Below are 13,916 nucleotides of genomic sequence, written 5' to 3' on the forward strand. Positions count from 1 at the left end.
GCGGGCCTGAAGCCTGGGCGAGAGGCGTCAGGCTTGGGCGGAGGGGTGGAGCAAACGATCAGAGGGAGATGGGGGTCCCCTGACCAGGCATGATTCCTGGGCCAAGGGAATTAGGCCTGGGCAGGGGTGAGAGCCAGTGATGGGGGGAGATGGGGGTCCCCTGTCCAAGCCTGACACCTCTGGCGGAGGTGTCAGGCCTGGGAAAGGGGTCGATCAGGCGATCAGAGGGTGATGGGGGTCGACGCCTCTGGCCAAGGCATCAGGCCTGGGCAAGGATGAAGCCGGTGATGGGGGGAGGAGGGGGGGTCCCCTGCCCAGGCCTAAATCCTGGGCCAGAGCCAGCAATCGGAGGGGTCTGGGGGTCCCCTGCCCAGGCCTGACGCCTGGGCCAGAGGCATCAGGCCTGGGCTGGGGGCAGAACCAGTGATGGGGGAAAATGAGGGGCCGATCCCGCGATTGGAGGGTGATGGGGGTCAATGCCTGAGGGCTCCCAGTATGTGAGAGGGAGCAGGCTGGGCTGAGGGACACCCCCCCCACACACACCCAGTGCACGAATTTCGTGCACCGGGCCCCTAGTCTAATATAATAAATATAACACGCTTATATCTATTGAGTGCCTGTAATGAACCCAGCACTTAACCTATATTACCACTTAGCTATCTAATAATGAAACAACTTTTGTTATTACCATTATATCTGTATTTCATAGATGAGAAACTTAGGCCCCAAAAGGTTATCTTGTAAGGTCAAGGTTATCTTTATAGCTGTGTCTATCAGGACATATGAGTGACAGCTGTAAGAGCTTCATGGCTTGTTGTGGTCTCCTGGTTCTGTTTGGGAGGGAGGTGCAAAGCAGATGAGGCCTCAGAAGGTGGTGTCATAGGCATCAAGGAGGCTGGCTTGAGGACAGAAGCCTCACCTTTCCATATTGTGAGCTCCTTAGTGGCAAACAGCGGCCGTAAATCCTCATTCGCTGAAATACTCATCATGCTGACACAGTGCAGAGCTTTGGTGACGCTTGAGTTCTTGCTTTATGACTCTTCCACCCATTGAGTTTCAGGGAAGACCTCATGCACCCTATCCTGAAATGACAAGCTGAATTGGCCCAAATACTTTATGGTCTTCTGTGAGCCCAGCAGTGGGAGGGGGGCAGGCACTTGCAAAATTAATGCTTCCCAAACTAGGCTCTTCCCAAGAGGAGCCTAGTTTGCAGCTGACCTGTGGGATGGATGCACTGGTCTGCTGGTCCACAAACTCCAGCCAATGGTGCTTTTCACAGTAATGCTTCAAATGACTAATGTTCCTTTGTTGTCTGCATTTTTTAGATTCTTTCCCCAGGCCCATTTTGCTATGTTATTACAGCTTGCAGTCCAGTTCTATGGCAAAGAGTTTGTAGTTTCTCCTCTGGTTCCAAGTCCCAGCCAATGGTCTTTCTTTCTTACTCCCCTAGCGTCAAGCTCAAGGTTATAGAACCCTCCTTAGCAATATTTTAGCTAACATTTTCTGAGTGCTAGTGAATGCCAGGTACTGTGCTAAGCATTTTACATGCATTATCTCATTTAATACCTGCAGCGACCCAAGATGTAATTTTAGGGGGAAAATGGATTTATGATTGTATTTAGATGTTAGAGTAGCCCTGGAAAAACCTAAATTCTGCCCTGTCCATCATCTCATCTCTTTGGGTTCCCCAGAGAGCTGCTATTTGGAAGAAATAATAGCAGCATGGGTCCAAACAGCTGCTTTATTAATAGCTGCTCAAGAAGGATATCCTAATACATACTCTATGTTAGATGTTGGCTTAAATGAAGTGGCTCAGGCTCTGGGCTAAATGAAAGCAACTACATCCCTCGCCTGAATCGCAATCTCGGTATGAATATACTCAGGTGTGTTGTAGTGTGGAAGGGGCAGGAGCAAGTGGGGAAGACAGGCCACAGGGGGATTTCCTGCATTCAGATTTCAAATTCTGCTCCTAGAATAGACGAGAAATGAGAGAATAGAGCACAGGATTTTGCTTCTAAAACATTGTAACCCTGCCCACTGGGAAGTGTGGCTTTGTGAATGTATTTGATTTTTACTAATAAAATAAGCAATTCCTCTCTCATGTGTGGGGGGAATGTAGCAAGAGAAATGAAGGCTCAGGCTGGGCCTGTCATTGATAAAATTAGAGTTGAAGTGCCTGGAATAAAACAAAAAATTACTTAGTGCTACTACTTAGGGTGCAGGCACTGAATTAAATGGTTTATAAGGATTATCTCATTCAATCCATAGATAGGTGCAAGTATTGTCCCTATTTTACAGATGTTGAAATGGAGGCTCAAGTGATCTAGCAATTACATATATCCACACGTGTAGTTCTGAGATGACAATCCCAGGTCTGATGTCAAAGTCATTGATGCCAACCATCCAGTAAGATGTCACATTTTAAATGTCATTGTTTAGACATTTAAGAGACTGCTTTACACTTGGCATTGTATACTTCGTTTCTGCAGGACTTTCAAGCCATCTCGCATGTCACCTGGACACCTTTTCACAAATGTACCGTAGAGAGATTATGATCACCATTTAAAGATGAGACCAATGGGGCCCCAAATGCTTAAGCAGCCTCATCCAAGTCATGCAGTTAATTAGTGACAGACCCAGGGGGAGAACCTCTGCTTCCTCATGCTCAGGCTTTCCAATGGGGGCACTGACACAGGAAATCAGGCCTGCACTCCTGCAGCACCTGCAATTATTTCTATGTAGCAGCAGCCACCGCACCTATAGAAAAGACAATCTCCACGTCTCAGTAAAGTGTCAGAATTTAAGAAATTTTCATCTGAGTCATTCCTCTCCTCGGTTTCTGACATTTCTCGATTCTGGTCCTTTTGATAGCAGCCTAGGCCACACACACAGCCTTTAGCTGACATGTGAACAGACTGTGACCCGAAAGGTGTTCCCTCTGCCTGGCTAAATGCTGCTCATCTTCAATCCCTCCTGAAATGTCACCTCTTCAGGGAAGGCTTCCCTCCACCTGGATGTTTGTCACATGCAGATGAGTCCCATATCCCCTGCGTGACCGTGGCCCTTTATACACAAGCTACCAATGCACATGGTGCCTCCTGACCCCCGGACCACTGAGAGCCCCTCGAGGGCACCCAAGGCCCACGGTGGTGCATACACACTCAGTCCTGAATTAATATTTGCTAAACAGAGGAATAAATGGAGCACCTGGCTCCCTAAGCACATTTGCTACATTATAATACACAAAATACAAAAACTGGCCTGCATTCTCTTGGTTCCCACTCCTGCCTCCTTACTGCATGTGTTCTAAATACAAATAAAAAATTTACTAAACTGGAGGAAAAAAATCTCTTGCTGGGTATGGTTTCTAGATTCATTACTCTGAGCTCTGGGAGAAACAAAGCTAATCCAATTCCAAAGCTCATCTCTCCTTTAAGTCATTCCACGAATCTGACTAATGGGTCACCTTTAGATCACAAGCACAGTGGCTATATTAAAAGAAAATGCTCTAACAGGACTGTGAGTTTGTTAACAAAGCTGCTGGTGTTTGCGGGAAGATTCCCTCACAGTCTAAACATGTCTAGGCTGGAAGATGCATGGGGTTAGGTTGAGCAAAAGTCGAAGGGCCCTAGAATTCAATTGCACAAAAATGAAAATAACTCCCCGCAAAAGGACATCAGTTTCTCAAATGTGTGAATCTGAGGCAAAAGGGATAGAACTAGTGCTTGATATATAAGCTTTTCTGATGCTTCTCAGAAAAAAAAAAATTATCCTCTCTGATCTTGCATTCTTTGCCTGACTTCCTGCATCTATTTGAGAAAAGGAAGTGCCGTTGAGCATCCGTCAGTTAACATAATAACTAACACTATCTGGCATTTCCTATTCTGGGGTCTTTCATAGAATGAAACTACTTCAGAGTTGGAAGAACTTTAGGGATATGCAGTCCACATTGTCCCAAATGTATATGTTCCAGTCTGTTAATATGTGTAAAGCAATTTATAAAGAGTGTAGGCTTTTCTGATCTTCTCAGAAAAAAAAAAATTATCCTCTCTGATCTTGCATTCTTTGCCTGACTTCCTGCATCTATTTGAGAAAAGGAAGTGCCGTTGAGCATCCGTCAGTTAACATAATAACTAACACTATCTGGCATTTCCTATTCTGGGGTCTTTCATAGAATGAAACTACTTCAGAGTTGGAAGAACTTTAGGGATATGCAGTCCACATTGTCCCAAATGTATATGTTCCAGTCTGTTAATATGTGTAAAGCAATTTATAAAGAGTGTAGGCTCAAAAGAATTTTAAGGTGATAAGAGCAATTTTAAGGACATGGAGGTGGCCTCTCTAACACTGTTCCCCCTTCTCAGATACTATCTCATTCCCCCCCCACTCCCATTTTGGTTTTCCATCTTCTCTGGGTAGCTCAGGTGTTTTCAGGGAAGCAGACTGCATGTTGGACCCTGTGGCTCAGATATAACCTAATTAGCATAATCCCACCTCCTGCTCACAGGGATTGGTTTAGGGATGGGCATGTGACCCACTGTGGTCACTGACGTGTGAGGAGGGACTCAATCTTCCAAGAATGTTTTCAGAGTGCCCTTCTTTCTCCCTTTGTGAATTATCCTATGTAGATGTGAAGGCTGGAGCTGCTGCAGCCTTCTTATTGCCATGAGGGGAGTTTGCCTAAGAATAATGAAGATACCGGGGGACTCAATGAAAAGGACAGCTAAATGCAGGATATAGAATGCAGATTGAACTGTTTCTGATCACCTGCCCATCTCAGAATGTTTGTAGTGACTTAAACCAACAAGTCTCTTTGTCATTTAAACTTGTTTGAGCTGAGCTTTCTGCTGTTTGTAGCAGAAAACATTTCAACTGACACAACTGAGTCAAACAAAGTTGGTTAGGTTACTTAAGGAGAGTCCACTAGAAACTTTATCCTATATAACAAAAGGCTAATATGCAAATTGACCGAATAGCAGAATGACCAGTCACTATGACGCACACCACCAGGGGGCAGACGCTCAATGTAGGGGCTGCTCCCTGGTTGTCAGTGTGCTTCCACAGGGGGAGCGCCGCTCAGCTAGAAGCTGGGCTCACAGCTGGTGAGCGCAGTGGTGGTGGCGGGAGCCTCTCCCACCTCCGCAGCAGCACTAAGGATGTCTAACTGCAGGCTTACACCCACTCCCTGCGTCAGTCAGACATCCCCTGAGGGCTCCCAGACTGTGAGAGGGCATGGGCCGGGCTGAGGGTCTCTCCCATGCCCCTCCACCAAGTGCATGAATTTCGTGCACTGGGACTCTAGTTATGTTAATAAGCATTGTTGTACTATCCCCCAAATTTCTTTGGCTGTGCATTTCATTCTTTCACAGTGCATCTCACAACACAAGACCTAGTGTGACTCCTAAATTTCACAAAAGTATGAACTAAGACCTAAAGATTTAAATGACTTTTCTAAGTTATTACCACTGACTCTTCAACAGCTCAAGTTTGAACTGTGTGGGTAACTTCTACATGGATTTCTGTGCTGTTCAAGATCACACTGTTCAAGAGTTGACTGTATTGGTAGGTAGTCACTGATCTGGACCTAGAGTATAGGCTTCCTGGCTCCTAGGCCTGCATTCTCCCTTGAAGATCACACCCCCACTCTACCCAAAGAGGTAAAGCGGTTCCCTCAATGAAGATAAATCTCAAAAGAAGAGACTAATTATTCGTTTGCAGAGACTTCAGATTCATAAGCTATTATAATGCAAAAGTTGCAAGTTAGGGGGCTCATAGGCAACATAGAAACTTTACGTCAAATAAAACAGGTCTGAAGTATTTGAAAAAAAATCAACCAGTTACAATGTAAAAATCAGGTTATTTCAAATAAAAATATTAATTCTAGCTTCCCCAATAAAACTCAGGCAATCTTGCAACACCAGGCCTATATAGGGTGGGGCAAAAGTAGGCTTATAATTGTCCATATGGAAAATAACACAATAAATTTAGAAATAATAATACAAGAATAAACTCTTAGTTCTGTATGCTCACAACTGTAAACCTACTTTTGCTTCACCCTGTATTTCCACATAGTAACCAGCTAGAGCTGAGTGGCCATCTTTGCCTCCTGAGATGAACGCATGGGCACCGCCTGTTTGCCACAGTTTCTGCCACTCTCAATTGTACCCTAACGCTAATGCTGTCAGTGGTCATTTATAACTACACAAAAAATATTGTACCCAGTCTATTTCATTCAATTACCTTCCTGGCCCAATAGTCAATTATTTTGCTATCCTGGAAAAAATAATAAATATTAAAAAATATTTCCAAGATTCAGTAATTTTGCAACAACTACGTTACAAAGTTGAGACACACAATAACTCTCTTTTCTTCCCTTACTGACCAAGACCATGTCCTTTTCTGAACAACTGAGTCGATGATGAACAAGTTTCTTTACTGTGCATCTTTTTTGAGTCCTTCATGGGCCAGGGGGTTAAGAGGGCCAGCATGTATTATTTTTGGGAAGGGGGCATGAATATCTTTTTTCAGAGACCATGTCTTTGTCCCTATTATCAACTAAATATACCTTGGGAAATACTGTCACAATGTCCCTCCCTGTCAGTGAGCCTGTGGACTAATGCCTCTTGTTGCTGGAATTATTCTCTGCTATTCCCTGGAAGTTGTTTTGAGAACAGAACTATAGCAGCCTGGTCTCCATCAGGCCAGCACCCAGCACAGGCCAGTCTGTGGTCTGATAAACACTGACGCTATCCCGAAGAATAGCCCCATTATTCTAGGATACCTAGGACAGAGGATTTCTGGCAGAGCAGGGAGAACAGGACCAGCCTAATTAAGGTCCACAGGCATCCCTCCCCAAGAAGTCAGCTTCCTGGCTCCCTATCTTCTCTGAAAACAACAAAAAAGGGGAAAGGTGGAAAACAAAGCGATGGGGTGGATTGGTGACAGGTGAAACCTGTGCTTTCTTCAAAGCCAGTCTCTTCACAGAAAGGCATTGGACCCCAACAGTCATCTTTCCTTCTCTTTACAATTCCTATTCACAGGTGAGGAACGACTAATCTCAACCCTAGGTTGTGCCAACAACAATCAGGACAACTGGGTCTAGCTGAGAAAACAACAACAAACCCAAACCAAAAGCCTTGAGATTAATTTTTTAGACGTAGGTGTGGCTGGAAGCTCATCTGAAGCTGAGGGAGAAAGTGGAGCTTCTCTTGGGGGTGTCCTGGGGACGAATGAGTCCCCTATGTTACATGTCTCCTTAGAAGTTTCCCTGGCGACAACTTTCCAGGTGAAGCTGGGCTCAGAAACGCTCTCATCAGCAGCTCCAAGTTGAGGAAGAGGACCCCCCCTTAGCAGGAAGCAGACCTTACACTTACACGTACGGCTGCAGTGCACACCTTGCAGCAAGAATGGTCAGAGCAACTGTGGAACTCCTACTGAATTCAGGTTGATAAAGCCAGAGGGAAAACGTCAGACAGATAGTGCTCCTTGAGCCAGACATGTTCCTAATTTGCCAACAAGTCAAGTCCTCACCTGCCGGTGAGTCAATCAGCTAAGGCGTCTACCTGCTAGCCCAGCATGCACTCGGTCCGGCAGTCTCTGCAAGCCGTGGCTCGGCTGCCTTGCTTCTTCCAGGCTACGTTACAAAGTTGAGACACACAATAACTATTTCCTTCCCTTACTGACCAAGACCGTGTCCTTTTCCAAACAACCGAGTTTGGTCACTTGCTCGATAGAACCTCTATAAAACAATGACATGCATAAGAGAACAATGTGGCAAGGCAGGTGGTGTGCAGTTTTTGCTTTGGGTGGGACAACATCAGAGAGAAAGCTTAAGGACAGGCCTAATGATGGAGCTAATATGAGTATTACATTCTAAAAATAAAGCAGTCACAGCTTACATATTGAGCATTTATTATAGGTCGGGCATAGTGCTAAGAACTTTCTAAGGATTATCTTGTGCAATTATGGGGACCACCCCGGAAGTGTTCCGATTTTATGAATGCAGAAATGAGGCTCAGAGAGATTAGGTTAGGTGCCTAAGGTCATGTAGTTCCCTAGTGGTAGAGACAGTGTTCAACCCAGGCAGTGTGTCTCCGATGCTGCTTCTCCTAAAACAACACTCCACTGCTCCCCCAACAGCCATGCCTCTTGCCCTGGAGCGGCTCTGAACTCTAATGTGCTCATGGCCACACAGGACTAAGAATACACGAGAATTGATGCAAAATTCTTAGCTACTGAACACATTTGATACAGCAAAGAAAATGTCACATAATAAAGGCCAAATTTTAATAAACAACTGAACAATTGAGTCAAGCCTCTATTTTAATTTTTGTTTCCTGTTTTTTGTTTTGTTTGTTTTAGACTATAATCTTCACTGTGAAGAACTGAACAGCTTCACTGAGATAAAACAATGTTATCTCCCTACTCCATCCCTTCTCTAAACAGTAGCCCAGAGGGGCAGCAGCCACAGACAGAACAGAGCTGGGCCCACGAGACTTCCCCGAAGGGTTTTTGCTTTACCTGCTGTAGACGAGGCATTCTCGGTTGTTGATCACTTTGTCGGATTGGTACCTCTGGAAGTCTTCCCAAGCATCCTTGATAGCAGTGACCCCCAGGATGATACAGATGGGTATCAGGTTCACCTCAGGCTGGAAAGCATTGACCACGGGGACAAAATTCAGAACAGCAATGCCCACGAAATAGATATTGGCAAACCGGTGTAGCTGCTCAAAGACGTTCTTGGGTACGAAGGACAGCACAGTGTACTTGCTGGTCTTAATTTGATTCCCACGGTAATGCCTGTTGGGGTTCTCTTTGTGGGCACATCCCTCGAAGGGCAGGTTGGAGACCACCACTCGTTTCTTGTCTTCTTTCCTCTTCCGCCGTCCCTTCCCTTCCTTTTTCATCTCTGCTCAATCCCGTCTCTTTGATTCTCATGTGAGTTCCACAGGAAGGAGGTTTTCCCCTGGTCAGTTTCATGGTCCAGCAACCAGCCAGTCACGTCCCTGACATTGTTTACCTCCCTTCTCTGCTGAAAATTTCTCTCTTCTTTTACAAGGCATATTAAAAATAAAAAGCTGGTCCACAAACACCCGGGGAGAAATCTGACAAGGAAAGAGCTTGCTAAGAGCAGGTGTCCACCTGCCAGGCCACTTCCTCCTACTTGTTGAGACTCCACCTGTTGGAATGTAGACGTCACCCACAGGTATCTTTCGTTTCCAGTCCTCCAGTCCTGGCAGCCAAGAACAGGTGTGTCTACTCTGGGTCCTAAAACCTATCAGCTTACATTCTAAAGGTAAGGATTTTTAACCAAGAGGCTCAAATGCTGGAAAACTGGTATTCATTTTCTTGTTTAAAAGACATTGCCTGTCACTCTCTAAGATCTGCTCCTCAGTTTGGTCTCCTGAGATGATCCAGTCAATACTAGAGTTTGATTTTTGAGCTCTTAGCCCTATTTCTAATAATATAACATCTCTATGTTTAAGTAGGTGAGAGCTTATACAAGTGAAATGAAGGTTTCTAAGTCTCAGCACTTTTGACACTTGAGGGTGGATAATAATTGTTTGCTGTGGGGGCTGTCTCATATACTGTAAGATGTTTAACATGATCCTTTAGTAAGACCAACTAGCTAGATACCAGTAGCAACTTCCTTTCCCAAAATGACAACCACAAATGTCTCCAGACATTGTCAAATGTCCCCTGCAGGGCAAACGTGCCCTGGTTGAGAATCACTGAATTAAGTGAATGTAAGAAAATGTATGAGAAGAGAGACCAACCTTTTGAAAGTGTGGATGAGTCTGAATGACCTATTTAAAGAGAGACGGCAGGAGAATGATGCCTCTTACCTTTCATATATCTGGATGTGGGAGAAGTTTATCTCTCTATCGAAGCAGTACCGCTTGAAGTCCTCCATGCCGTCCTTGACCATGATGATGAACAGCACAGTGGCCAATGGTAACATGGTGATTTCCCTGTGGAAAACTTCCATGGTGGGCATCCAGTTCAGAATCACCAGGAACAGGAAATAGAGGTTGGCCCACCTGGAAGGGGCAAGCAAGGTGTGAGTGAATATCACGGAGGAGAAAAATATACTTTCCACACTATTTCTACTATTGGCCTTTAACCAACTAAAATGACATTCTTTCTCAGTGTCACCTCGAACATTATGGTAAGGGTTGTGAAGCCAGATCTACCTAGATTCAAACTGGGTTCCTATTGTTTACTAGTTGTGTGACCTCCTGAGCCTGTTTTGTCTTGTGTAAAATAGGGATAGTACTGCCTACTTTAAAGGGCTCTTATAGATATTACATGAGCTAATAATTTATGTACACAAGAGAGGGTTTTGGAGCATGGCAGTTGCTCAATAAATGGTAGCTTATAATAATAATTACAAAGGTTAGGATGATATCGAAGTGCACATTTTGCTTTACAAAATAAAAAGATGATTTTGCATATGTTATCTCTAAAGAGTGGGCTGTATTTTTAAGTTCTCCAAGTGCATCTTGCTCCCCCTTGCCACAGTGCTTTTGTACATGAAGATCTGTCTGCAGGAACAGTCTTCTGGCTCCCTTCTCTGACCCTTCTCTGCCTTTTTTCACCTAGTTAACACATTCTCTTCTTTCAGGTTATATTTCAATGATCAGTTCCCCCTGGAAGCCTTCCTGGATTTTTTTAATGAGGCCAGCTTTCCCTCTTCCTCCAACAGCACCATAGGTCTCTCCTTGGGGAATATCTGAGTTATAATTTTACATTGATTCATATAATTAGTAAAATTAATGTCTCTTTCACTGGACATTGTACTCAGGATAGTCTCTTTTTATTTCTCACGTATTTCTAGAAATCAACTGATGGCCTAATACAGAGTAGAATCTGTACAGAATTTAATATCTGAGCAGAATCTGTATAAATATTTACTGAATGAATGATAAGACTTCCAATGTACATGAATTTGCATTTTAAAGGAAAGGTGGTCCATAGTGCACACCTCTGAGGTTCTCTGAGTGGCAGATATGCGCTTCAAGTGAGTATTGGCCAAGTATACCTGTGAAACTGCTCCATGAGATTCCGGGGCAGGAAGGTAAGGAGGGTGTACTTGGTTGTGCAGATTCTGTTGCCTGAGTATCTCTTGGAGACCTCTGCCCAATCTTGGTGGAATATGTTGTTGTTGGGGAACACGATCCGTTGCTGCGTCAGATTGTAGCTCTGCCTCTCCTTCTCTGGGGACAGCAGCGGTGTGGCTTCTGATGGGGACTGGAGGAGGCCATCTCTGATACGCCACTGCCACCGGTGCCAGGATGAGTCCACTGACAGGGCCATTTCTGGCAGCAAGCTACGTGCTGAAAACAGACACATGAGGTCTCCATGATCAGAAGAAATATGTAGTATATCAGCACATATCCACCCTCTGTCCACCCATCCTTCCAAGGAAGGTACTGGGATACAATGTGAAGAAACTAGATTCAATCCCCACAATCCATTTTTGTTCTAGGCTGAGAGACATTGAGCAAATAATCTCTCTATATAAACGCCTAAGCAACCATACAACCGTTCAACTGGTCAACTTGTTGTTATGATGTGCACTCACCACCAGGGGGCAGATGCTCAACACACAGGATTGAGCTCCCTCCTTTCTGGGTCAGGCCTGTGGGGATCTGGCTGAAACTGGCTCTCTGACATCCCCAAGTAGTCCTGGATTGCGAGAGGGCACAGGCCAGGCCAAGGGACTCCACCAGTGCACGAATCCATGCACCAGGCCTCTAGTCATATAAATAATACACAACTAACACTGTGATAAGCGCCACGAAAGCACTTAAGGGGAAGAGATTCTGATGACCGAGTTGCAGCTATCAGTAAAAGTATGGCCTGGTGGGCTATGACCCCAGAGGTCAGAACTCTAGGTCTGGTTCATTGCTAACCCTGAACTGTCCCTTCACCTGGCTGGTCTTCAGTTTCCTCACCATAATATGAGGAAAACTACTCTTTCTCGACTTTTCTCACAAGCTTTTGTGAGGAACAAATTGAATAGTACATAAAAGTACATTCGGACATATCTTGAAGGGAAAGGTGTCTATTCTTTAGGTTTTCTCCAGCTCTAAATTTTTCTGACACTGATGATATTTCGAAGAACCCAAATTGTGGCCAGAACCTCAAAGGACAGTAACAGGTGGGTCAGAAGAGAGAGGTTCTTTTCCAGGACATTCTAGGATGTGCTATGTGGTGTCCCAGGAACACCAGCTGGCTTTTTCAGATCTTGTTGACTGGGGTTGGGGGCGGGAGATCCCTTCCTTCCTCTCCACTCCAATTGGTGGTTTCAGAAACTGAGTGCTTGTCAAGCAGCCAATCTCCCTAGACAGTGGACGAATACTGCTTGATCTGGAATATTTCTATTTCTGAGGTCATTAAGTGAAATTTATGGGCAATTCTTCAAGGTTCCTTTTAGCCAAATCTTGCTTAAAGACCCAGAAGAATGTTATGCAAAGATAACCTCAGTAAAGTTAAAAGTTGTATATAATGGTGCTTTGCACAGGATAATTTTCTTTTGAATAAATGGATGAGTGAATATCAGGTATTATTAATCTTATAAGGAGTTATCCCACTTGTCACTGTAAATATGATTCACTTAAGGAAAAAAAAAAATCCCATTTCTCGTTTAAATGGTAATATTTTCCCTTCCTGGTGCCCATGTGATCTGACCCTTATCATAATTCTCCTCATGACTTTAATCAATCCAAATGATTTGCAATCCACAAACCCCATGGCTACAAGAAGCTCTTCAGAGTCCTAAGTGAGTCCTTCTAGCAAGCATGAAAAAATAAATGCAATTACTGATGCCCATCATAATATGACCAGAAGCTGTATTATGACATGTGACAAGCCAGAAATAATAATGTATATCTTCTTTCTCATTATAAAAAATATGCCTCTTTTTATGGATTCTTTTTTTATTCAAAAGAAAAGGAAATGAAAAGATAAAAATTCAAGAATAGAGTGGAAAATGCAAGTGAGAAATACTGCCTTGGCTAGTGCCATGCATATGAGTCTTCTCACAACTTTAGGTGATAAGATCTTCATAAATGAACAGATTAGGTTGATATGGGAGATGCAGGTATTTTACATGGGGTGGTTTAAAGAGCACATTTATCATCATCCTATTCTTTATTAACAATGTAAAATAAGCTTCCTTAGAAATTAAGCAGATATAAAATGAATGCCAGATCAATGGATGAGACTCTGATGAACAACTAGACATTTCCATCATTTCAAAGTATCTACTCCCCAACTACCCCCCCCCCCCCAATAATTACTTAAAATGTTAAAAAAGAATCACTTTGTAGTAAAGAACCCTGGCAGGTACCACCTTACCCAAAAGATCAAAGCAAATATCATTGATACCGGGATAACATGACATCTTGGGCCTCTTGATATGATGTACTTAGAAGGGCATGGCATCACGTCTGTGGTGAGCATAAGGAAACACTAAAAAAAGTCAAATTTGGTCTATTCTACAAAACAACTAGCTTACATTTTTCAAATGTCAAAGGTCAAAGAAGAGCACAGGGACTGTGTCTGATTTAAAAAGACTAAAAAGAGTTGACAACTAAATGTAATGTATGATGCTGGATAGGATCCTGAACTTGTGGGAAATTAAAAAAAAAATAGGTGAGTTGAAAGATGGCGACATAGGTAAACACCGGAGTTTGCTGCCTCAAACAATCACTTCAAAAATACAACTAAAAGACGGAACAGACATCATCCAGAACCACAGGAAGGCTGGCTGAGTGGAAGTTCTACAACTAGGAGGAAAGAGAAAAACATACCAAGACTCAGAGGAGGCACAGTGCTGAAGTAAAATATTAAGGTGCAGAGTGCATGTGGAGTGGGCTGGAAGCTGAGGGCGTGGTTGTTGTTTTCAATAG

At 43.8% G+C, this 13,916-nt stretch overlaps 1 protein-coding gene and 1 pseudogene across 1 annotated transcript in view; both read right to left on the reverse strand.

The window, feature by feature from the left end:
- Positions 1-13,916, reverse strand: part of ATP10B (ATPase, class V, type 10B) — a 185,431-nt gene that overhangs the window by 74,643 nt on the left and 96,872 nt on the right. The window contains exons 2-3 of the mRNA XM_015565667.1: positions 11,042-11,336; positions 9,846-10,040 (exon numbers count right to left, since the gene is read on the reverse strand). Of these exons, the coding sequence (XP_015421153.1) occupies positions 9,846-10,040; positions 11,042-11,316 (470 nt within the window). The 5' untranslated portion in view covers positions 11,317-11,336. The remainder of the gene's footprint in view (positions 1-9,845; positions 10,041-11,041; positions 11,337-13,916) is intronic.
- LOC107183497 lies at positions 7,879-9,169 on the reverse strand (annotated as a pseudogene).

The sequence above is a fragment of the Myotis davidii genome, unplaced genomic scaffold, assembly GCF_000327345.1.
Source record: "Myotis davidii unplaced genomic scaffold, ASM32734v1 scaffold18, whole genome shotgun sequence".
In the NCBI taxonomy this organism is placed as follows: Eukaryota; Metazoa; Chordata; class Mammalia; order Chiroptera; family Vespertilionidae; genus Myotis; species Myotis davidii.